We start from the raw sequence: 25070 nt of genomic DNA, 5'->3' as shown, positions 1-25070 counted from the left end.
TAAATTAGAATTAAAACTTTAAAAACAGGTGGTGGTTTCCCGGTGATGAAGAGGTTTGCACGTTGGCAGCCCCTGGAGATGTTTGCGTAGCTACCCATCCATTACTTTAGGGACAGCCGTCACTTATGTGTTCATTAAATACGAAGAATCACATTATTTTATAGTCTCAGCTGAAGTCACTGAATGAAAGCAGCTTACATATTTCATCTTCATAAATTAAACTCAAGACATTTACTGTCTTTGGATTATGTACAAACAAAAAATTCACTTATTCTGGTATCGGAAAATGCACTCATTAGTGAACTGGCTCTTCATAGACATTGAATAAAGGAAAATCAACCAAGTTATAAAAATGTTCCAGGGTCGATAGAAATTCACAGGGCTGGTTTCTGTTTTTCTAGCTGTTTTGGGGAAGATCTGAAAGTAAAACAAAATATTTTAAGCAAAATGGTTTGAGCTGGTCTTCTGGATAAACAGATGTAAGGGATTATAGCTTATATATGAGTAATACATGTATTTTTCTATCCTTACATATAAGCATATAAGTGCATAAGTTTCTTTAAATGGGCTGTCTTCGTCTATATGTTCAGGAGGACCTACCTGCAAAATCTGGACACATAATTAGGAATCTATGGGCAATATTGTTGGGGTGCAGTTGATTTTTAAGAAGTTCCATCTTTTACTTTATATATGTTTGTTTTCTAACTCTAAGATTTTTATTACTTTTTTTTTATAAAAATGAAAACAAACAGCAAAACATTTTAAAGGAAGTGTGTCTAAAAATGGCCCTCACTCCATGTATGATATCATTCACTGCAATAAAGCTTTATCATGAGATTGGCTTCTTGCTTTCTTCAAAGCTGTGTTTCAGATGTTTTTGATGAGTGATGACAGCAGAAAAGAGGAAGAAGATAAAAAATTCAGTCACATGGTTCAGTAACTCAAACTCTGGTCAGTTTATAAATAAAATGGTTTTCCAGAGCCTCGTAGAACAAAATGTCCATAGCACTGACTCAGGACACATGACTTTGACAAATGACTTTGACTATTTAAGTTTTTTGCGTCTTCCAAAATCATATCTGTGCGTGCATGTGTGTCAGCAGTGATGTGAATTCGTGTTATTTATACACATCACACACACGTATGGAGAGAGAACACAGTTGCCAAGACACATTCTTTTTTGTGAACAGCAAGAGTGTAGTAAGTCAGAAAGAGAAAAACAAGTACCGTTTGCTAATGCATATACATGGAATTTATAAAAGCAGTACTGATGAACCTAGTGGCAGGGCAAGGAATAAAGACGCAGACGTAGAGAATGGACTTGAGGATACAGGTGGGGAAGGGGAAGCTGGAATGAAGTGAGAGAGTAGCATGGACATATATACACTACCAAGTGTAAAACAGATAGCTAGTGGGAAGCAGCTGCACAGCACAGGGAGATCAGCTCGGTGCTTTGTGATGACCCAGAGGGGTGGGATAGGGAGGGTGGGAGGGAGACGCAAGAGGGAGGGGATATGGAGATATATGGTGACATATAGCGAATTCACTTTGTTGTACAGCAGAAACTAACACAACACTGTAAAGCATTTATACTCCAATAAAGATGTGAAGAAGGAAGGAAGGAAGGAAGGAAAGAAGGAAGGAAATATTTTATGTATGGGGGGATAATTAGGTGTGTGTGTGTGCTCGAGGGCACAATCCTTTATGGCTTCGTTGTATCCGTTTCATCATTGTATAAACGAATTATCATTTCTTTAAGTTCTCCGCAATTAAAGTACTTTTAAGTTGACTTTCTATTTTGGTTATAGTAACAATGCTGTCATAAGCTTATAAATATATAGTTCATGTAGATGTGTATGTATAGCTGCATGACAAATTTTAGAAGTTAAATTTTGGGGCCACAGCATTTCTGAATTTTAAATTGTGAGAGAGATGTCCAAAATAGAAAAAAAGTTACACCAAAATTGTACTTTAAAAGAATGAGCATCTTTTTTTCCCAAAGATTCTCATCAAAACTCTGGTTTTGATTGCTTCTCACTGCTACTTTTAATATAATATTTTTACATTAAGATCTTTAACTCCTGTGAAAATAAGAATGTGTAGCAATGTCTAGGGTTGATGAAGTGTCCAAGACTACATGTTCACTCATTTATACAAACCTATAAGCATATATTGTTCACTATTATGTTTGGTAAACATTTCATAGTTCTTTTCTGTGATCTTATGCTATACTGTTATCTTTAAAAGATGATATTCTTATGAGTTCCTTTAATTTTTGTAGCTTGAGTTTATATCTCTTATCCAAGTCAGTATTTATGAGTTTCGGCTTCTTCTACAGTAATATAAAGCTGGTTTATATTTTCTTTACTATTAAGAAATGTAGCATTAAATTTGAAGACTGCCTTTCATAGGTGTAGGCCTTTATGATGTGCATTTCTACATAACTTCTGTTCTAGCTTCCCTTAAAGTATGCCTTTACTTTTAAATAGATAGATAAATATTTCTTTAGAATGAAAAATATAGTCGAGAAAGATATATTCTTGTAAATATTTACATATTTATTTATGTAAATACTTCAAGTATACACTTCCAAATATGTTTGTGTGTATATGTATATAACTACCTCAGCTTAGTATTTCAATGTGAGAGAATAGAAAAGGATGTGAAAAATTTTTAAAGCATGTTAGAAAGAAGTTAGATGAGAAGAGTCACTGAATTAAAGATTTTATTAAGTAATTAACTTATGTGAAATAGTTTAGTAATCCAAAAAGTTGTATACTTGTATTAGTTTTACAGTGTTCATAATTTATAAAAAACACATTTAACATGTCAGTTGCTATCTTAATTTTGACATCAGTAAAAGGTCATTTTCATTTTTCCAGTTTTTAAGAAAGGTATTATACTTCAAATTAGTCTAAAATTTTTACTAATAATTGGAAAAATTCTTAGCAAAGAATAAATATAAATTTGTATAAATATAAAGGGGATATAAATTTATACAAATTTATATAAATTTATATAAAATTTATATAAATATAAAGGGGATATAAATAATTGATCAATTGATTGATTGGTCTGACCCATATAAGACTGATGAAATTAGGAGGGTACCAGTAAGACCCACAGTAGCCAAGATTACTAAGGAGACTGTTGTATGTAATTTAGTACTAAAATGAAAATTTCTAGGGCTGATGAAGTGTCCAGCAGTGCATATTAATTCATTTTTGGAAACTTTCAAGCTTGTTATTTTTGCATACTTAAACTCTATTAGAACAAGTATTTGCTATTTTAATGCTTTTAAGAGGATGCAATGTAGATTCATATACACAATGTAGATTCAGATAATGCATTCTTTAATTTCAAGGATGAGATCTTGAATAATAAGCACATCTTTTTGATTCTTAAAATGCCTTGTGAATGAGGGCACATGATTTGAACGGTTTATTTGTAGCCAAATATTTGCAGGTAATTGTAGGGAATCTCAGTTGAGTGTTAACGCCGTGAGAGTTTGCATAAGTGGCTCCCTCTCCAGGAGCTCTGAGTAAATGCTAACTCCTCGATGGGATAATGTGAGTATGAAATGGAAGGAGAGTGATTATTCACAGTGTCTCTCTGTAGGGCTCCCAAACTCCTGGTGGCTTAGAGATGGAAAGTAAAATGTGTGAATCAAGCTGGGATTCTGACATGGCATCTTCCTGTAGGCAGGTGCCACAGAACACGAGTCTGTTGCTGTCTATGGCAATGAGCACGCAGCAATACGTGAATGAATTGAGCTTAAGGACCCACCCACTTCAGCTGTCTTTTTATTAGGCAGCAGGCCCCCGTAGGAAAGGGACCATAGAGGAAAGAGTGCAGAGAATCGAGATTTGCTGCTGTCCCAGTTACTAAATCCATGAGCTTTAGACAAACGACCGGTCTCTGAGACCTTAGGGAATTCCTCCCTAAAAAATAAAGCTGCATATACACTAATATGTATAAAATAGATAATAAGAACCTCTGTATAAAAAAAATTACAGTTAATTTAAAAAAATAACAAAAAAAAGATGGAGAACAAATGCTTTACAGGAAAAGAAAAAAACAAAACAAAACAAACAAAACCCTATGGATTTGCCTCAAAAGAGAAATAATAAAATAATGTAATAAGGGTGATGTGATATTTATTTTGAAACATTAAAATGAAGTTCATTGTTGAGAAAATCAACTGATAACAATAATAAAGGAACTGAGAGATTTATTTTTAATGAAAACTGCATATTCTCCAAGTTGAGTTTTTATTTAAAAAAGAATTCAGTATATCTGTACTTCTATGTTTCTTAAAGAAAGAACCATCTATCAAAATGGCTTTGTTTAGTCTGTTAAAAACAATGAGAACATACTGTATAGCACAGGGAACTCTGCTTAAAGCACTGTGGTGACATGAATGGGAAGGAAGTCCAGAAAAGAGGGCGTATATGTATACGTATAGCTGACTCACTTTGCTGCACAGTAGAAAGTAACACAACATTGTAAAGCAACTATACTCCAATAAAAATTAATTTAAAAAAATCAATAAAACTGCTTGGGAGTTCCTTGAAGATCTAACTCTCTGAATGTGGTTCCTTTTTAAATTAGCAGTCTATGAATGAAGAAGCACACTCAAAATTGTTTTTTTCCTGGATTGCAGTATGGTGTGGTAGAAAGGGCACCAACGTGGAAGGCAGACACAACGGGTGTGATGTTGGCAGACAAGACGGGTGTGATGTTGGTTGATGGACTAATCCCTGCCCCCACTGTAAATGGGAGGTCAGATTATGTCATTGGCTTTCTGTGAGAATTTAAGAGAAATTATGTGGAAAACACCTAGTGAATTCTTTTAAGCAGGTCGATAGGTCAACCTAACAGCTGGCTCCCCAGGTGAGGCCATTCGAGTTCTTGGCATATTGTGTGGGCTGTGAGGTTGACTTTCACCCGTTTACATGTGAGCCCATAGACCTCAACTTGGCCATGACATGGGATGCAAATCAGGTCTTCCCCTCTCGTCACCACAAACACTGAAGGCCGAGGCAGCGTTAGCAGTAGTGTGTAAAATAGTACAGTATTCCTGTATGTGAAGGCTCTTAAAAGAAAGAACTCCTTTGTGCAACTCTGGGTCCCTGAGAGGCCAGGCCAACAAATACTGGTAGAATATAAAACAGAAACACTTCTTAACCTAATACTCTGTTCAGAACATCTGTAGACAGCTGTCGTACCTATGTGAAAAAATTACAGTAAAATATACAGGGCTAGGTAAAGGACATCTCAAGAGGAGAATTTTCATGTTACTTTCTTCTTTAGGAACATGTTTGCAATTTTATGGATAATTTAATCATTTCCAGAAAATGTAGCTCAATTTCTGCCCTGATGATTCTGGGGTTTCCAGAAATGTCTTATGATTTATTTCTTTTTGAAACTCCACTTAGATTTTTCTCTTGAACTAAACCCTCCTAAGTCAGTTACTTGAAGATTAATTTTTTTCTACTACTTTATTTAAGAAACAGTTCTTCAGTTGGAGATCTGGTCTGTCATTTGTTTTGGTTTGTTTTGTTGAGAGATCCAAGTTAGGCTTTGTTTTGTTTGACTGTGTTTGCCATCCCAACATAGAATGCCTAAAAGGATTCTTCTGGAGAGAAGCCATCCCATTAATTTTTCTATCATTAGCCATCCCATAGCATATCGTGTTGAATGACCTTGAGGAAAAAAGTACGGGAACGCACGCACAGTGACCCAGGGTGGTCGTGAAAAGCAGGGTACGGAACTGGAGAAGCACATTTCCTGTTCGTGCCCGGATCCCAGCCGTGCAGCTTATTCAATAAACCAGGCAATTAACCTCTACAAGCAGGAGAGGTTGGCAGCATCATTACACACTAGCAAAGTGAGTTCTAACACAAGGTAGATTTTTATAACTATCCTTATTCAAATAAGAACTAAATTTCGCCTATAGTAAGAAGACGCTTTGCATGTGAAACCTTAAATGTCCCCAAAAGCCAATTTTCGTAAGACAGTGACACCTTGAAATCTAATTCAATTATTTGTCACGTCTGTTCCTTCTACTAAAATGAGGAAATACATTTAGTTAAATGGGATGTGTTAGTTTTGGTTTTAAAACCTGGAATGATCAATCTTTGGATGATCTCGACGGCATCCTGTATTTTAACAAGCTGCTTTGTATGATGTAAATTCACTTTGTTCTTCGTGATAGAAAAAGTGGAGTCGTAGATGGTGGTGTGTGGGATTCAACGCTAGGAATATAGACTTTGGTTAGAATTCCAGTCGCTTGCCGTGAAATCTGCATCTGACACATCCCTTGATTTCAGGGCTTCACGATTAACATCGCTTGCAAGATGAACTGTAGAATCACACACCAGCCCTGATGGGGGTCTGGCCCCATCAGGGATAGTGTTACCTTGCCTAGTGTAGCTGTCATCTGGTGGGACTTCTTTTAGCCCATGGCCGAGACTGCTGTCCTCCAAGCGGACATACACCGCCCACAGCACATCCCCACCTGCCTGTCCCCAACATCTGGGTCCCATCATTGGGATCAGCTCCACGTGTGTCTCCTGCTAAAACACGACTCTCCCTGCAGGGAAGCAGCAAGCTGGCTTTCATGAGGCGCTTGTGCTGTGCAGTGAATCTCCGATACAATTAGGTTCCAGATATTGATGTATGAGGCCGAAGGCTTCGTGTTCCAAGGGGAGAACATGAGAGCGATGGGTGATGTCCCTGGAAATGGAATGAGGGGGGAGGACTAAGGATTCACCCCCAAAGGAGGAATTTCAAAGATTTTTGTGGCAACCGGTGATTAGGTTAGCAAAATATGTAAACTCCAGACCTGCATGGTGACCACCTGCAGGGGTCATCACACTCCCGAGGTTACATGTTTTGGTCTCATAGTTAAAATAAAGCCTTAACACTTCACAGTCCTGCGTCTTATGTGTCTCATAATAATTGTGACAGAATTGGGACTTCCCTGGTGGCGCAGTGGTTAAGAATCCGCCTGCCAGTGCAGGGGACACAGGTTCAATCCCAGGTCCGGGAAGATCCCACATGCCACAGAGCAACTAAGCCTGTGCGCCACACCTACTGAGCCTGTGCTCTAGAGCCCATGAGCCACAACTACTGAGCCACATGCTGCAACTACTGAAGCCCGCGTGCCTAGAGACCATGCTCAGTAACAAGAGAAGCCACTGCAATGAGAAGCCTGTGCACCGCAACGAAGAGTAGCCCCTGCTCGCCGCAACTAGAGAAAGCCCGGTGCGCAGCAATGAAGACCCAACACAGCCAAAACTAAAACAAAATTAAAAAATGAAAAGAATGAAACAATTGTGCCAAAATTGGGTGTAATCATTTATGGACATGTAGGTCAGTTAAGGAAGTTACTGATAAGATTTTTTCCCAAGAAAATCACTGACTGACATATTCGTGCATCAGTTTACATTCTCTATTCGAGTTCTGTTATCTTTTTTTTGAACAATAATGTATCAGTAGTATCACTAATACTTTAAAAATCTCCAAGGGAAAAAAGTGGCGGGGGGTGGCGGTGGTGGTGTGATGAATTGGGAGACTGGAATTGACATGTATACACTAATATGTAAAATATGGATAACTAATAAGAACCTGCTGTATAAATAAATAAATTAAATAAATAAAAAATAAAGTCATAAAAATAAATAAATAAAAAGCTCCCATTTCCTCCACCTACTGTTGATTAGCTACCTTTGCACACCACCAGTGTATCATATAGAAGACTATCTAAAATTAGACTTGGTTCAACACTATAGTGTTCTCAAATTTCTCCAGGAATAGAAGAATTTGTGAAAAATATGAATGATTCAAATACGTAAATTTTTCGATGGGAGATCATTGGTTTTAATCTGTTGCCTTCTTTTGGCATGTGGAGTCATAGGATAACAGAAAACAGGTTTTTCTTGAGGAAATAGACGTATTTCATTCCTGCCATTATGTCACCATCACTGTACCCTTCCAAACAGGAGTGAGAGTAAATCAGGTCAGACAGGCGACTTCCAGCTTCCTCCGTCATCTCTGTTCAGTGGAAACGTTTGATGTGTCTTGATGACCATAACACACATTGTTTGCTCCTTTTCTCTGTTTTAGTACATTCAGCGTTCTTCTTAAACACATGGTCTCAGGATTTGGTGGGGTTTCCTTTTGTCATTTATTACTTTGACTTGGTTTGTGGGATATGTGGGGACATCACCGTGACGGGGTCATGAGGAACATGGGTGACTTGGAAAATGCACTTGTGCGGCCAGATATTCAAGTTTGGTGTTCCTAGATCTAGAGAATTTAAAATTCCTCATCCTTATTTATGAAGGGATTAAAGCTGCTAATTCTGAGATTTTTTTTTTTAAGATCACTTCTTTATGCCTCCTGTCAAAAACCTAAGTTCCACACGTGTTCATGTTTCATCCTGTCTCTTTCCCATCCTCCCAACTTTGGTCAAACAGCCAAAAAACTGTTGCTTCACTTGTGTGTTTCAAGCTTCCATCCATTTCCCCTTTTCCCAGGTCCTCTAAAGTTCTACCTTGTGAAAGAGAAAGGGAATTGTATGCAAATTTTAAACTCTATCTGTAAATTCATAAGGGTGCAGGGCGTAAATAGGCTTTTTCAATCAAAAGATGATAATTTTATACATTCACAGGCCAGGGGCATGACTGGGAATGATAAAAAAAAATTAGCTCTTTCAGACTAGGGCAGATTTGGGCATACAGAACATGAGACATGTTCTTTTCCTTATAGCAAAATAAAGCCAAGAGAAAAGAATTGGCTTTATTAAATTTACCTTTTACGGTTCTCAAGATGTGCATGTGAACACATCCATGGCAGGTGTCCTTCGAGGAAGCTCAGGGCTGCAAGGGGAGCTGGTTGGTGACCCATCATTGTGGTGAGCGTCCCCCTGGGCTGCTCATGCTCAGTGGCCAGCCTGTGAACTGGGTGGGGATTTGCCTCCAATGTCTTTCCTGTTCCTGGTTCAGAGCTTGGTTCTTTTACCATTTATTTCCGTAATGGTTTCATTTCAACAATTGGATTAATTGTCTATACATACCACTGTGTCATCAAGCCCAAATTACTGATTATTTACCCATCGGTTTGGCCCAGTATAGTTTTAGGTCCTATATGGCCCCAGTTGGAAATCCCTTGTGAGTTTCCAGGGGTTAAAAACACAGGCTCAAGAGAGATTCCTGGATTTGAATCTTGACTCTGATACTCACCACCTTTGTGGGCTTAGGTAAGTCAGTGAAGATCTCTGAGGCTTAATTTCGTTTACCACAAAACAGGGTGTTATTTTAAGGTTTTCATGAGCATGTGGTGTAGACAATCTCTGAACAGTGACAGGCAGCTGGCAAAATGCCCACGCGGTCAGCTGGTATTAGAGTCGGTGTGCGTGTTAGAACCCAAATCTAGGAAGGCAACTGGTCATGAACTCTTGAGTGACATATAATGATCACTTATTCATCGTCAGGGCCAGAATCCTACAGCCAGACTTTGGGATGCATTATGGAACCCTCCTTGTCTCCAGGCTCTGTCCTGAGGAACAGCTGCGTGTAGGACACAGATAAGGTCCCTTGTGTGAGTTGACTTTTCTCTGATAAGCCATTTGATGAAATTCTTGAATTCATGTTTTGTTTTCCCAAGTCTCTGAAAATAATTACTAGTCATGTTTATAAAATGCATATATTTTAACAAGGGTTTTTTATGCTCTTTTAATTACATGTAAATTTCTTTTCCTACTAGCCAGCATTTCTAGATTCTCCTAATGCCTGTGTCTATTCTTGTTTGTGAACTTTACCAAAGCCCTTAAGGTATTTTTACAGCCCTCTGAGAACACACTGGCAGTCATGAAGATGTGTGTAAATGTGGATTACCTTCACTGCCTTAAAAAATATATACCGTTTATTTGAAATAATTCTCCTTTACCCAACTGTTACATAATACTTAAATATTTTAAAGTATATATAACTTTATTAATTTGCCTAATTAAATAACATTGCTAATTGTCCCAGTACCTTCTCTTGCCTGTGAACTCAGGAAGCATGGCTGCATTTCTACTATGCACCAGACTCATGGAAAGCCCTTGGTTTCAAAATTGTTGGAAGAGGAGATTCCTCATTTCTGTGTTGGGATGCACAGGTTCTTTTATTTCTCTCCTCCTATCTCTGCCTCCTTTTCAGTTGCCTCTGGTTTTTACCCAGACAGAGTCACTCTACGGAGTTTCAATAGGAGAGTCAGGAGAATGTTAGGATGCAGCTAGCGTGGGCTGTCAGTCAGGAGTTACAAAGTGTAAGTGAGGAGTGACCAGTCCACATTGAGTTTCGTCTGTCTCTCTCTCTAGTATTTTTCTCCTTTCTACCTCAATGTGTGTGTTTGTGTGTATGTGTAGGTGGTCCTTGAGTCAAGAGTTTTTGACTTGCTAGTGGTAGGAAAGTCATATGCATTCGCTAGAAGCCGTACTCTGAGGTTTGAATTGCGATCTGTCTCAGGTTGGCGATATGAGGTCCCATCTCTCTCGTGATGCTGGGCAGAAACAGACACAGCTCCTGGTCAGCCGTGCGATCAGGAGGGTGAACAAAGGATGCACTGAAAACCACTGTGTTTTGTACTTCCGGTACAGTGTTTAATAAGTGACATGAGATATTCTGCACTTTTTTTTTATAATACAGGCTTTGTGTCAGATGAATTTTGCCCAACTGTAGGCTAATGTAAGTGATCTGAGCACCACGTTTAAGGTAGGCTAGGAGAAGCTGATGTTCCTTAGGTTAAGTGTATTAAATGCATTTTTGACTTAAAGCCATCATAAGTTGAAAATATCTTATCAGGGTGTAACCCCATTATAAGTCGAGGAGAATCTGTAATTCTAAATACAGAGTTTCCATCTAACTACCTAACTACTGGATTCGGGTTTCAGTTTTTACAGAAGAAGTTAGATTCACAATTAAGAAGGAAATCTCAATTTAAAAATGTACTTTGTGAGCTACCACAGTGAAATAAATAAATTTACATATCATTTCCGGTCGTTGAAATACTTTCTCAACATGATTAAGCCCTGAAATGAACTCTAGGGGTCTTTGCCTAATCCCTTTGCTTGCCGATGAAGAAGTCATTTAGGGCCTTGCCTTGTTTATCATAGCTGTGCTGAAATTTAGATGAGCATTAAATATCCTAACCCTCAGATGAGGAAGTAAAGCAGAAAGCCTTTGAGTTATCCTAAGGTAGCACAGGGCTTATGTCAAATCTTAACATGGAAAAGTGGCATAGCTGGGGGAAAACAGATTGGAAAGAGATCTTGATAGAAAAAATCCTACTAATGGGGACTTCCCTGGTGGGCCATTGGTTAAGACTCTGTGCTTCTAATGCAGGGAGCCTGGGTTTGATCCCTGGTCAGGGAACTAGATCCCGCATGCCGCAACAAAGATCCTGCAGTCCGCAACAAAGATCCCGCGTGCTGCAACTAAGACCCGGTGCAGTCAAAGAAATTAAAAAAAAAAAAATCCTACTAATGGATTTTGCACTAGGAAGACAATTTCTGGATCCTTATCACTCAGGTGGAGATGAAGTTGATAGCCCAGAAGGCTCAAGAGCAGAGGAAGAGAACGTTGGAGTTACAGTACTTACAGTCATACTTAGGAGTGGAAAATGCCATTACTACGTTCGTGTCATTTATAAATGATGCTGTTTCTGTGGTCATAAGAGAGTCACACCGAGAGGATGCTATTTCATGCTTGGGGGCAAAACCTGCTTAGATTTTTGTTTCTGATAATGTATTATAGACGCTGTAATTATGAAATCACTTGCTCAGCATAGCTTGATGCATTGATAGGAAAAGAGATCAGTGGATTAAATCTTGGCAGATTTGTTGAGAATGTAATTTGGGGAAAATTCATTTTTATGACAGAGTAGTGTTTAGCTGAGAGTGAATTCCGTTAGGAGGAAACTTTTATTTAGCACAGACTAAGATAGGCCAAGTATACTAAATCACCGTCACTGAGCGCAGTTCCTCTCAGGATTCTGGGGAGAAGTAAGCTATGTACAGACCATGATATGAGCAATGACGTGTTTAAGGAAAATAAGATGTTTTTTATAATGTTAGCCTCTTAGGAAGGAAGGGTGTAAGTTAAAGCAAATGCAGTGGTGTAATTGCTATATATACATATATAACAATATTAAAATATATGCAATATATAAAGCAATATTAATACTAGTATTAATATTAGTGACAGGGCTACTAGAAATCTCATGACGTTCTCAAAATTTAACCAAAGATACTCATGTAAGAGAGACGTAACCCTTTTAGAGGGCAAATAGCTATCCGCCTCTCGCACAAAATCTTGATAAGAAAGTTAAAGACGTGTTAGTCAACTGTGTTTTCTTGTTTTTTTTTTTTTCCCTCCAAGGTTTTCAGTTCTTGTTTTTAAGAGCTCTGTCCAATTATGTACACGCACATCAGTCTTCATAGATGTGAAAAAAGCCCTGACACTTCTGGAGTATGTATATTGTTTTCAAAGAACTTGGCATGGACATTATTATTAAATGAATCACAGGTAAAATTTTGAGCTTACTGTAGGAAAAGACATCATCACATTTGTATGTATCTGTACAACCACAGAGACGTAGATAGAAATGCAGATATCTACTGGGCATAGGAACTTTTTATTCCTGAAATTAGCATGGAAAACCATTTCAAAATGGCGCCAGTAAATCATTTAGGTATTCCTTCCGCGTTCCTACGCATAAGACAGATAACAAACTACCCAGAATGCCTCTTTAATTCCTAGTAAGCACTAGACAATAGGAAAAGATGCCTTGACTTGTAGACTTAAGGCCTCTGTCTTACTACAAGAGGTTCTGATTTTTCTTTGTATAAAGTTGATTACTCCCCTTGTTCTCTTGTGTGTATAACTTGTGGTTAAGTGAACAGAGTACAACTGAACATGAAATCCTTTCTTAGGCTTTTGTCAATGTGCAATTTTACCAAATGTTTTACCTCTAGACTTTTTTGGTCTAATAATTGCAAGCTAGAATTGTTGGGAACTCAGTGTTGGGCTAAAATAGTGTAATAAAACCAAATGACTACATGACATTCTTCTTGTTAAATCAAACCAGACTCAAACAGATGTGCTAAGAGCTTTGGGAAGGGGAAAACAAGCAGTACAGTACAGACATATCACATCTGCATTTGTAATTGTTTAATATTAAAAAAAGACTTATAGTTTTAACTTTTTAATAAAAACAACGAAGACTTCAAGTATAGTAGCTTCAAATATCTTTGCTGCTGGGCCAATCATAGGACATACTAAAATTTTTTGAAAATAGAAATTTAAAGAAAGTATAAAGTATTTAACTTTGGCTTTGCCCAAGAGAAGTTAAATGAAGCTCTCACAGAGTTTAAAATCCAACACACTTTTTTTTAACAGTGGAACTATGCAACAGTTTAAATAAATGTAATGTATATAAATATATCATGATAAAAATCTATCATTGAAATTGATACTGTAAGTAGGTTTATAACTTTTATATTAATTGTTATAAATGATATGTTGAACAGAATAGAAAAATAAATAAGTGAAATAGGTACTATTTTCATTTAGGAGTGTACCTCTCTTGAATGGAATTAAAACTTCCTCATTAATTTATGTGAAACAAACTGTGCTCACACCAGTCTTGTTTCTGCTGACCTTTTCATTCAATTTCTTATTTTTTCTCCAGCCTCACCACTTCTAATACTCAAGATTATTGCATTGGTATCAGCAATTTGAGTATCTTGAGTGATAGTGCAGTACACAATATTTTGATATATTTCTAAGTGCAATTCATTCTAGTAATTTCTTGCGATATGGCAGAAGAATAAACTTGTTCGATTCTGAAACTCATGTTTCTACTGAGTGAACAAGCACTGAGAATATAGAAGAGCTGCCCCAAATTGTCCTTACTTTATTTAATAATCACTCATCTTTGACAGGCTGTATCATTTACCCAGATCGCCGGATGTGAGAGGGGAATTGCTTTCTCCCAGTAGAAAATACAGTAAATGAGATTCTATCAGACAACAGGCAGGCAGCTAGAAAAAGACAGGCAGAGGTAGGGGTGTGTGTGTGTGTGTGTGTAGAGAGAGAGAGAGAGAGGGTTGGACCTTTGCTACCTATACTTTTCTTCTTCTTCTTTTTTTTTTTTTTTTTTTTGCTGAGAGTGAAATGTTTCTATCACTTTTCTCATACCCATTCCTTTTTCTAATCATTTTCTTTCTCTTCCCACAAATGATTCAATGACGGTGTCAGGTGAAAACCCAGTGCTTTGAATATGCTAGGATTGTTTTCAACAGTGGCAACCATGTTTCTGACTTGCGCTCTAGGAAGAAGTAGGTCAAATGTGCGTATGTTGTAGGTGATATTGGGTTTGATAGAAATGGGGAGGGGAAAGCAGAGTTAATTTTCTTTCTTTCTTGTTTTCATTGACTTGCCACTGTGTGAATACCATGAGGAGTTATATCTAAAGTGGCTTACAGAGATCTAAAGATACATGGATGGCAGCAAGATAAAATTCTGAAGGAATGCAAATTACAGAATCTGCAACGAGGCTACTATAAAAATTCACACGTTGCTTAGGGAGGGCCAGAAATTTGGTTTGAAATTTTCTTTTAGTCAACACTAAGCAACTTGAACAGCTCCATGATATACTAGGTGTTAAAAATAAACTGGTTGCCCCGAAGAACATATGTTTCCTGAAGGAAGATAGAATTGAAATTTATCCCCAGGGTCCTCATGCAAAGGATACAAATGATGTACTATAGAGATTATCAGCAGCGTACATCCTCACCAGGGTATTTGTAGAGAGACTGAAGAGTGAGTTCCTCACTGGTCATTGTTTAGATTCCTCACTCTCAGCTGGTGTGATGGGTAATGGCTATAAACATTGGAACCACAAATTTAGCTCTTGACGGTCTCAATGATTAACTGAATCAACTCTCCTACCCACCTCAACCAACACTGGACTTCATTCTTTCGTGCTAAAATATGAATGAGTGCATTCCATTTCAGCCAGTTAAAACAGATCACTTGTGTGTGTGTGTGTGTGTGTGTGTGTGTGTGTATATATATATATATATATATATAATTTTTTTTTTTTTTATGCCGTACGCGGGCCTCTCACCGCTGCAGCCTCTCCCGCCATGGAGCACAGGCTCCGGACGCGCAGGCCCAGCGGCCATGGCTCACAGGCCCAGCAGCTCCGCGGCATGTGGGATCTTCCCGGACCGGGGCACGAACCCGCGTCCCCCGCATCGGCAGGCGGACTCTCGACCACTGCGCCACCAGGGAAGCCCCCGCTTGTATATATTTTATCTACCATTGTGTATGTTGAACTTCCTCAAACTTCCAAACAGTAGTCATATAACATTGTTTTTACAACTCTTAGTATCTTGTTACTTTTTTTCTGAGATAATAGTTTGACTTTTCCCTTCCTATTCATGATTCTTTTTAAAGTTCATTAAAGAAAACATGAATGTGTGTTTATTTTAAAGTGCTACCACGTTATTTGATATCTAAACTTACGGTAATAAATATTAAAACTTCAAAACGGACTACACTAAATAATCATTTTTTGTTCAGTTAAGTTTTGAATCTAATGAGAGAATGTTTTATTATTAAATACTGTGTTTTTGTACTATATTGGATAATTTTAATCTGTATATAGTTTCTAGAGTACCTCCGTCCCAAGCCCTCCAATCTATTGTTTTATTACACTTTCAAATTTGAGAAAATCATAGGTTTACATGCAGCTGTAAGGAATAACACAGATTTTGAGTATTCTTTACCCAGTTTCTCGAAAGGTAACATCTTACAAAACGGTAGTAGAGGGACACTGCCGGGAAAGGGACACTGAAACTGTCGAGACACGAAACGTAAGATTCCCTCATGTGATCCTTTTATGGCCACGCCCACCTCCCTCCTGTCCCAACTCCCTGCTTAGCTATTGGCAACAAATAACCTGTTCTCCTTTTCAATAAGTCTGTCATTTCAAGAATGTTAAAGTCATACAGTATGTAATCTATTTCGGATTGCCTTTTTGCCACTCTGCATAATTCTCTGGAGAGTCATCCAGGTGTTATAAATCAATAGTTCATTTCTCTTTATTTTTGAGTAATAGTAGTACATGGTGTAGATATTCCACCGTTTGTATATCATTCACCTCTTGAGGGATATATGAGTTATTTCCAGGTTTTGATTATTAAGTGTATGTTTATGTGTATATATATGTATACGTATATATATTCATATATATTCTTGTACAGGTTTTGTGTGAGCATAAATTTTCATTTCTCTGGGGTAAATACTGCCCAGGAGAATAATTGCTTGGTCATCTGATAATCGCATGTTTAATTTTTTTTTTTTACATCTTTATTGGAGTGTAATTGCTTTACAATGGTGTGTTAGTGTCTGCTTTATAACAAAGTGAATCAGTTATACATATACATATGTTCCCATATCTCTTCCCTCTTGCATCTCCCTCCCTCCCACCCTCCCTATCCCACCCCTCCAGGCAGTCACAAAGCACCCAGCTGATCTCCCTGTGCTGTGCGGCTGTTTCCCACTAGCTATCTACCTTACGTTTGGTAGTGTATATATGTCCATGCCACTCTCTCGCTTTGTCACATCTTACCCTTCCCCCTCCCCATATCCTCAAGTCCATTCTCTACGTCTGCGTCTTTATTCCTGTCCTGCCCCTAGGTTCTTCAGAACATTTTTTTTTTTAAGATTCCATATATATGTGTTAGCATACGGTATTTGTCTTTCTCTTTCTGACTTACTTCACTCTGTATGACAGACTTTAGGTCCATCCACCTCATTACAAATAGCTCAGTTTCGTTTCTTTTTATGGCTGAGTAATATTCCACTGTATATATGTACCACATCTTCTTTATCCATTCATCTGATGATGGACACTCAGGTTGTTTCCATCTCCAGGCTAGTGTAAACAGAGCTGCAATGAACATTTTGGTACATGACTCTTTTTGAATTATGGTTTTCTCAGGGTCTATGCCCAGTAGTGGGATTGCTGGGTCACATGGTAGTTCTATTTGTGGTTTTTTAAGGAACCTCCATACTGTTTGCATGTTTAATTTTTTAAGAAACTGTCAAACTGTTTTCCAAAGTGGTTCTGCCCACTAGCGATATATGAGCAATCCATTTTCTCCACATTCCAGCCAGTATTTGGCATTGTCACTGTTTTTTTAGCCATTCTGAATAGGTGTGTAGTGATATTTCTTTGCGGTTTTAATTTGCATTTCCCAAATGAATGATGGTGTTGAACATCTTTTCATGTGCTTATTTGCCATCTGTATATCCTTTTAGATGAAACGACACTTTGGTTTTTGCCTGTTTTCTAATTACATTATTTGTTCTTTTGCTGTTGAATCTTTAAAGTTTTTTTTCATATGTTCTAGACACATGTCCTTGTCAGATACGTGGTGTGCAGATATTTTTTAGCAGTCTGTAGCGTGTCTTCTCATTTCTTAACTGGGTATTTCACAGAGCGAATGGTTTTAATGTTTATCACTTTTTTCTTTTATGGATTGTGCTTTTGGTGTCCTAGGAACTCTTTGGCTAGTCCAAGATCCTAAAGATTTTCCCCTATGATTTCTCCTAAAAGTTGTATATTTTTACATTTTACGTTTATGTCTGTGATCCCATATTGAGTTAACTATTCTGTAGGGTGTTAGACTTTGGTCTAGGCTCTTTTTGGTTGTTTTTGCCTGTGGACTTCCAGTTATTTAAGCGCCATTTGTTGAAAGGCTTTCTTTGCTCCACTGAGTTGCCTTTGCACCTTTTCAAAAATTATTTGGGCATATTCATATGAGTCTGTTTCTGACTTCTCTGTTTTGATACACTGATGGATTGGTCTGTCCCTCTGCCAGTACCACATGGATTTGGTTACCGTAGCTACAAAATAGGTCTTGAAAACAGGTGTACTGATTCCTCCTATTTTATCCTTTTTCAAAATTATTTAAGCCATTCTATTTTTTTTTTTTTTGGCTTTCCATTTAAATTTTACAAGAATCTTGTCTGTGTCTAAAAAAAAATCTTGCTGGGATTTTGATAGAAATTGTCTTAAACCTACATATAAGTCTGAGGAGAATTGACATCTTTACAGTGTTCAGTCTTCCAGTCTATTAACATGGTATATTGCTCTATTTAATTTTTTATTCATTTCTTTCTTCAGCATTGTACAATTTTCAGGACACAGTTTTGTACCTGTTATATATAAGTGTTCTTTTGGCGATTGTAAATGGCATTGTATCTTTAATTTTGGTGTCCACATGTTCAGTGCTAGCATGTATAAATAAAATTGAATTTTGTATGTTCATTATATATCCTGGGCAGTTGCTAATTTCAAGTATTAACTCTAGGAGTTTTCTTATAGATTCCTTGGCATAATCTATGTAGCTAATGGTGCAAATACAGTCGATTTTATTTCTTCCTTTCTGATCTGTACGCATTTATTTCTTTTACTTGGCTGATTGCACTGGCTAGATCCTCTGGCATATTGTTGAATAAAAGTGGTGAAACCATACCTTTTTGCCTGTTCTCAGCCTTAGGGGGAAGCATTCAGTCTTCCCCCAATAAGTATAATGTTAGATGTAGGTTTTTTTTTTTTTATTTTATTTTTTTTACAGGTACTCATTGTGAAGTTGGGGAAGTTTTCCTCCATTCATATATATATTTTTTCTTTTGCGGTACACGGGCCTCTCCCTGTTGTGGCCTCTCCCGTTGTGGAGCACAGTCTCCGGACACTCAGGCTCAGCGGCCATGGCTCACGGGCCCAGCCGCTCCGCGGCACGTGGGATCTTCCCAGACCAGGGCACGAACCCGTGTCCCCTGCATTGGCAGGCGGACTCTCAACCGCTGCGCCACCAGGGAAGCCCACTCCATTCATATTTTATTGAAAGTTTTTCTCATGATTGGATGCTTAAATTAGTCAAATGCTTTTTCCTACATAGAATATTACAATCCTGTGGTTTTATTCTGTAGCTAGTTATTATGGCAGATTACGTTGATTGATTTTCAAATACTGAACTGTGTTTACATTCCTGGAATAAACACCCCTTGGCCGTATTGAATAACTGTTATCTATTGCTTACTTCTGTTTTCTCTTATTTTGTTAAGGATTCTTATATCTGTATTTATGAGGGATATTGGTCTGTTTCTTTCTCTTTTTTTTTTGGTGCTGCCTTTGTCTGTCTTTGGTAACAAGGTGTGTTAGCTTGGTCTGCACAACAAAATACCATAGATTGGGTGGCTTAAACAACAGAAGTGTATTTTCTCACATTTCTGGAGGCTAAAATTCTGATATTAGGGTGTAGTATGGTCAAGTTCTCGTGAAGACTCTCCTCCTGGTTTGTAGACCCCTGTCTTCTGGGTGTGCGAGCACATGGCCTTTTCTTAATGCAGGCATGTGGCAGTGTCGGAGGAAAGGGAAGAGAGAGTTCTTCTTTGTCCTCTTCTTATAAGGCCACCAGTCCTGTTGGATTAGCATCCCATCCTTATGAACTTAGTTCATCTTAATTACCTCCTAAAAGCCTTATTTATGGTTACTAAAGGGGAAACGTGGGGGAAAGTGATAAATTAGGAGATTGAGATGAACATATATACACTACATAAAATGGATAACTAGTACCTACTGTACAGCACAGGGAACTCTACTCAATATTCTATAATAACCTGTATGGGAAAATAATCTGAAAAAGAATGGATATATATATATATATATATATATATATATATATATCTCCATATCTACAAATAAACTGATTCACTTTAACACAACACTGTAAATCAACTATACGCCAATGAAAATTGAAAAAATAAAGAAATGACAAGTACAGTTACATTGGGAGTTAGGGCTTCACCATGCAAATTTTGGAAGCAACAATTCAGTCCGTAGCACAGAGTAATAATGGCGCCATGAAATGCGTAAGGAAGTGTTTTATCCGCTTCTGTTTTCTGGGACAGAGTGCGTAAAATTGTTAATTCTTTACATGTTTGGTAGATGTCTCGGTGCATTTAGGTAGATGCCTTAGTACGTGTAACAGATACCATAGACTGGGTGGCTTATAAAAAAACAAACACTTCTCGCATGTGGTTCTTGAGACTGGGAAGTCCAAGGTCAAGGTGCCCGCTGTTTCAGTGTCTGCTGAAGGCCTGCTTCCTGTTCAGAGACAGCGTCTTCTTGCTGTGTCCTCACATGGCAGAAGGGGCAAGAGAGCTCTCTGGAGTCGCTTTTATAAGGATACTTTGCCCTCATGATCTAATCACCACCCAAAGGCGCCACCTCCAAATACCATCATGGTGGGGATTAGGTTTCAACATATGACTTTGGGGTGACACAGACATTCAGTCTATGGCAGAAGAATTCTTCTGTAAAACCACCTGGGCCTGGACTTTTCCTTCAGGGGAGCTTTAATAGTTATAGTGTAACTATTAAATGTTACATTACATTAACATTTACATTACATTAAATGTAATGTAAATGTTATTCACATTTTCTGTTTCATCGAGTAAGTTGTGGTCATTCGTTGTGTGTGTGTGTGTTTTAAGGAAGTAAGCAGTTTTACTTTTGTCAAATTTATGGGTGTAGTTTTTAGAGCATTTTTTTCATATCTGTGGGGTCTCTAGTAATATTTGCTATTTTATTCCTGTTATTAGATATTTATCTAATCCCCCTCTTTATTCTTATCTCTATTTATTCTTATCCCCCTCTTTTTTTTTTGGTCATTTCTGCTACATGTGTTAATTTTGTTGATCTTTTCCAAGAATTAGGCTTTGTTCCATTGCTTTTCTGTTTTCATTTCCAGTGATTTTGACATTTATCTGTAATTTCTTGCCTTCTTGCTTTAGGTTTATTTTACTCTCCCTTTTCTAAGCTCTTGAGATGGGAGCTTGGATTACACATATAAGAATTTTCCTCTTTTCTAATGTATGTTTTCAGTGCTGTTAACTTCCCCCTCAGCTCTGCTTAGCTGAGTCCTACAGATATTGATATCTTATGTTTATATTTCATTCAGTTTAATGTACTTTTAAAAACTTCCCTTGAGACTTCTTTGATCCATGGATTATTTAGAAGTGTTTGCTGGTTGACAATTGTCCTGTCATTTTTCTATTAGTTTCTGGTTTGATTCTGCAACTACAGTGGTTGTAATTAGGCCTTTAATACCATAGACTTACTGGCAAGACAGAGTTTCTCCCCCTGGAAATGAATGTTCAGGTTGATTTTTTTTCTTTTTACTTGAGTCAGAAGTTTGTGTTCAGACTACACTAAACCATGCAACTGTAGACAAACTAATTAGTAAACTTTAGTTAAGATAGAAATTGAAGCATCTCTTTAACCTTTAGAAAGCTATTTGTTTGTAAAGCATTATATTTACATATTATTATACTAGTTCACTCCTTCAGAGTTCTTTCTCATCATTAAGATTTCTTAATATATCCCAACCTAGTTATAATTGAAACACATATCTTAAAATCCTAAAGATTTGTCTTGAAAACCAAATATCAAAGTCAGTTCATTTGACCTGAGCTCAAGGTAGTCATTGATTTTTATTTCTGACGTTGTGACTAGGATTTGTTTTCTTTTCAAGAGAAACCGATTTATTGCGGGGTGGGAAGATAGTAAGAATAAGCACATTAATGATGAGCTGTGACAGCACACTAATAAGTTAAGAGAAAAATAAACTCAAAAGCACATGCGGTGTTACATTGTTTCACATAGCAGGTGTAAGGATGACTGCATTGTTGTAAGTTCTGTGCGCTCTCTTTAGACAATGGTGTATTGTACATGTCCTTCAAGAAAAGAAATCTTTTCAAAAAGTGTTTAAATAAGCAAACTCTAGTCCTTGAACATGCTTCATTTCAGTTGCCTGGCAACACCTGGTATATGGATCATGCAACTGTGCAGTGACTTATGTCAAATCAACAGGCCACAGTGGAAAGAGGAATTGAATGACTTCATCAAATAAGCTTCAATAACAAGTTCATGCTTTTTGACTGTGTTCATCTCTTTTTGAAATTTAGGTTGTCGGGATTTCAGCTTCCTTCCTGCATCGTCAGCACCGGCTCCATCCTTACTCTGTGGTTCACGACAGACTTCGCCGTGAGTGCCCAGGGCTTCAAAGCTCTGTATGAAGGTAAGATGCGCCTTGTGCACTGCACACACCCACCGCCCAGATGACCTCACACTGAACATTTTCATGCAGACGGAAGCTGCTATTTCAGAGGTGGTTTAATGGTGCAAACATTTGACTTCTGTGCTTTGTTGATGGGAGAACACTATTTACTACAATGGCCCAACATCCTATAGCACAAAACGTGTGTTGACAATTTTCCTTTACTGGTAGAAATTTTTATTGGAAGAGTGGTTTTTCTGTTGACATGTGGTAGAGACGTTTTGAGAATTTAGAATACTAATTGATAGAGCTCCTTTTCTGTGAAGAATTAATTCTTAAGGCAGACATGTTTTCTTAAAATTATTGTTGGACAGTGATACTCAGAGTTGGTGCTTAGGTAAAGGGAATTCCATTGCATGAGTTTTGGTTGGCAGAGTGGAAACTTTTCATGGAAAAAATGATTTCAGTTTGACTGTTTGGTGCTTGCAAGGCATCAGGAGTGAGTTTTGTTTTGTTTCTGTTTTTTGGTGTTTTCGGATTTTGTGCCAACGTGCCCTTAGGGTCTTGCTGTCATGGGTGACTGTTTGGGGCAGAAATTTTAAAGAGATAGAAGAGAGTTCAACCTTTGGTAGAGGGAATAATACAGATGATCACTTTGCATTACTAATACGGTAAGTGTAAATGCTGAGGTCTCTTTAGTCTTGTTTCACATAGACACTTTAAATTTTCTTTCATGTGTAATACAAAATCTTTTATTTTTAACATGAACTCTGAAGCCCATGAATTGAAAAGGACTGTGGGTAAGGGATAGTCCAATTCCTATTTACAACACACACTGTTCACTTAACGAGCCTTTCTGGGTTCAGTCACATCTGTGTGTGTTCTTCTTTGGAGTGTTCCCTATACCTGGGCAAAAATCATTCTTCGTGGAAAGATAAAATCTACATGTGCTTTGCGCAACTGAACTTAGCTACTATGCAATTATCAGAAAATACAAGGGTAGAGTGTCCTCTTTGCACAGTAAAATAAACAGAGCCATTTATCCTTTCATTTAAAGTCTCATGTGGAATGATGCTTAGTACTGTATACTATTCTGACTCCAGTTCATCCAGGCCACTGCAGTTATATATAAACCTGCATCAGTGGCCTGAAAGGGTAACTCATCTTGAAGTATATTACTGATTACCAGGGGATAATTGAATCTTTGGAAGAGTAACAGGCTAGTTTAAGATTAATAGGTGCTGTTAGCTTTCAAATTTGCTTGTATCTACCACTTCCTGTATACCCTAACTTCACAAAATTTCTTTTTCGCTTAACATTACAAAAGTGTTTCTAAAGCGATCTGTACTAGGTACTGTGAAACAGAACTTGTCCAGTCAGCATATATGATATTTGCTCAGAAGGTAGGTATGGCTTCAACATTTGAGAAACCTTGGCAATTTTCCTCCCCTTTCTAAGTTGATCTTTGAACATCATGTTTTATTAAATTTCGTAAGATAAATGTTGCAGAAACTACCGATGCTGGGAGATTGCCAAATGAATAATTCTACTGAATCTTTCCCGGCTATTGTTGGTGTTAGTGGTTGTCATCATGGTATAATAAAAAAATGACTGAGATTTTCTCTGTTGGGAAAGTGTTAATGAGTTATTAACAAAGTTGGGAAAATGACGAGAAAAGTAAGCAAGGTCATGAGTTCAATGTATTTTTTCAATTGTTGATGTGTGAAGATGCAGTTTTTTGAAATTTGTGTTTTAAATAGTGACATTACAATATAGTCTGATATTTACAAGTGAATACAGGTCATTATTTTGAAAGAAAAAAACTATTAAAATAAAAAGTACTTTGTCAGCAAAACAGAAATTGTATAAAATATTCAATATCTTTATTTGTAAAATAGTTCTCAATTAGCTTAAAGGTCTACTGAGAAAATAAATTTGTACTATCTGGAGAAATAAAGTTAGTCTAAACAGAAGATTAAAGACTAGACAATTTATCTAGAAGAGACTAAAGCTTTCACTGTAGATATCAGCTGACTTATCAATGGTATCAGTTCCCACAGGGAATTTAGACATAATTGTAACTTACCCATGTAATGGTCATGAGGAAAAGTGAGATTTTTATTGAGCAGTGTATAAAATATGTAAATACACTTATTTGGATATAATATTAAGCAGAAGCAATGATAATAGAAAAAATTTTTTCTCTAGTTCTTAAACCATTACTAATTTATCTAATTAAAATTAGTAATTATTTAGTATTACCATATTGATGTTTAAATTTCTAATTTTCATTTATTTGCTTGAATTGGAGAAAGTCTTCCAAATTTAAAAAATCTGTCTATACAAAATAACCTTTATAATAAACTTAATCAGGGAACTGAACTTTATAGTTTGCTGATGGTACTTTGGACTGGTACATTGCATAAATTATTATTCATACATGGAGATATTAAGCTACCTAAGGAGTATGGAAACAATAAATTAAAATATTCTAATTGATGCATTCGGTTGTTGAATTTAACGCTGGATATTAAATGGAAATACTTAGAAATTTCACACTAACATTATTCACATACAGTAATTAGCTCTCTAAATAGTAAGTTTATAGATTGTTGATGAAATCAACATATTTTAACTCATAAATACAGACTAATAAAATTGAAATTACTAATTTAGTAGGGTGTTTTATAATGTTATATTTCCTAGTTCCGTCACTGAACATTATTCTTCGTGATCAACCAAAGAATTTGCATAATTTTCTTTGGTAAATTTATAACAAAAAATATTAGGATTACACATAATTTACAATGAGATGATTACTATCAAAATTCCTACATTTGTCCAGTATTGAAGTCCTATGTGTATAAATAGTATTCATTCA

At 37.1% G+C, this 25070-nt stretch overlaps 1 protein-coding gene across 5 annotated transcripts in view; it reads left to right on the top strand.

The window, feature by feature from the left end:
- LOC307179631 (CUB and sushi domain-containing protein 1-like) overlaps positions 1–25070 on the top strand; it is a 958766-nt gene that overhangs the window by 504122 nt on the left and 429574 nt on the right. For all 5 annotated transcript variants that reach the window (XM_079909051.1, XM_079909052.1, XM_079909048.1 and 2 more), the window contains exon 3: positions 22098–22210. In XM_079909051.1, the coding sequence (XP_079765177.1) occupies positions 22098–22210 (113 nt within the window). The remainder of the gene's footprint in view (positions 1–22097; positions 22211–25070) is intronic.

The sequence above is a fragment of the Stenella coeruleoalba genome (assembly GCF_951394435.1).
Source record: "Stenella coeruleoalba genome assembly, chromosome: 21".
Classification (NCBI taxonomy): domain Eukaryota; kingdom Metazoa; phylum Chordata; class Mammalia; order Artiodactyla; family Delphinidae; genus Stenella; species Stenella coeruleoalba.
Note: the sequence above shows the minus strand (reverse complement) of the source record. Positions and strands in the feature narration are given on the sequence as shown.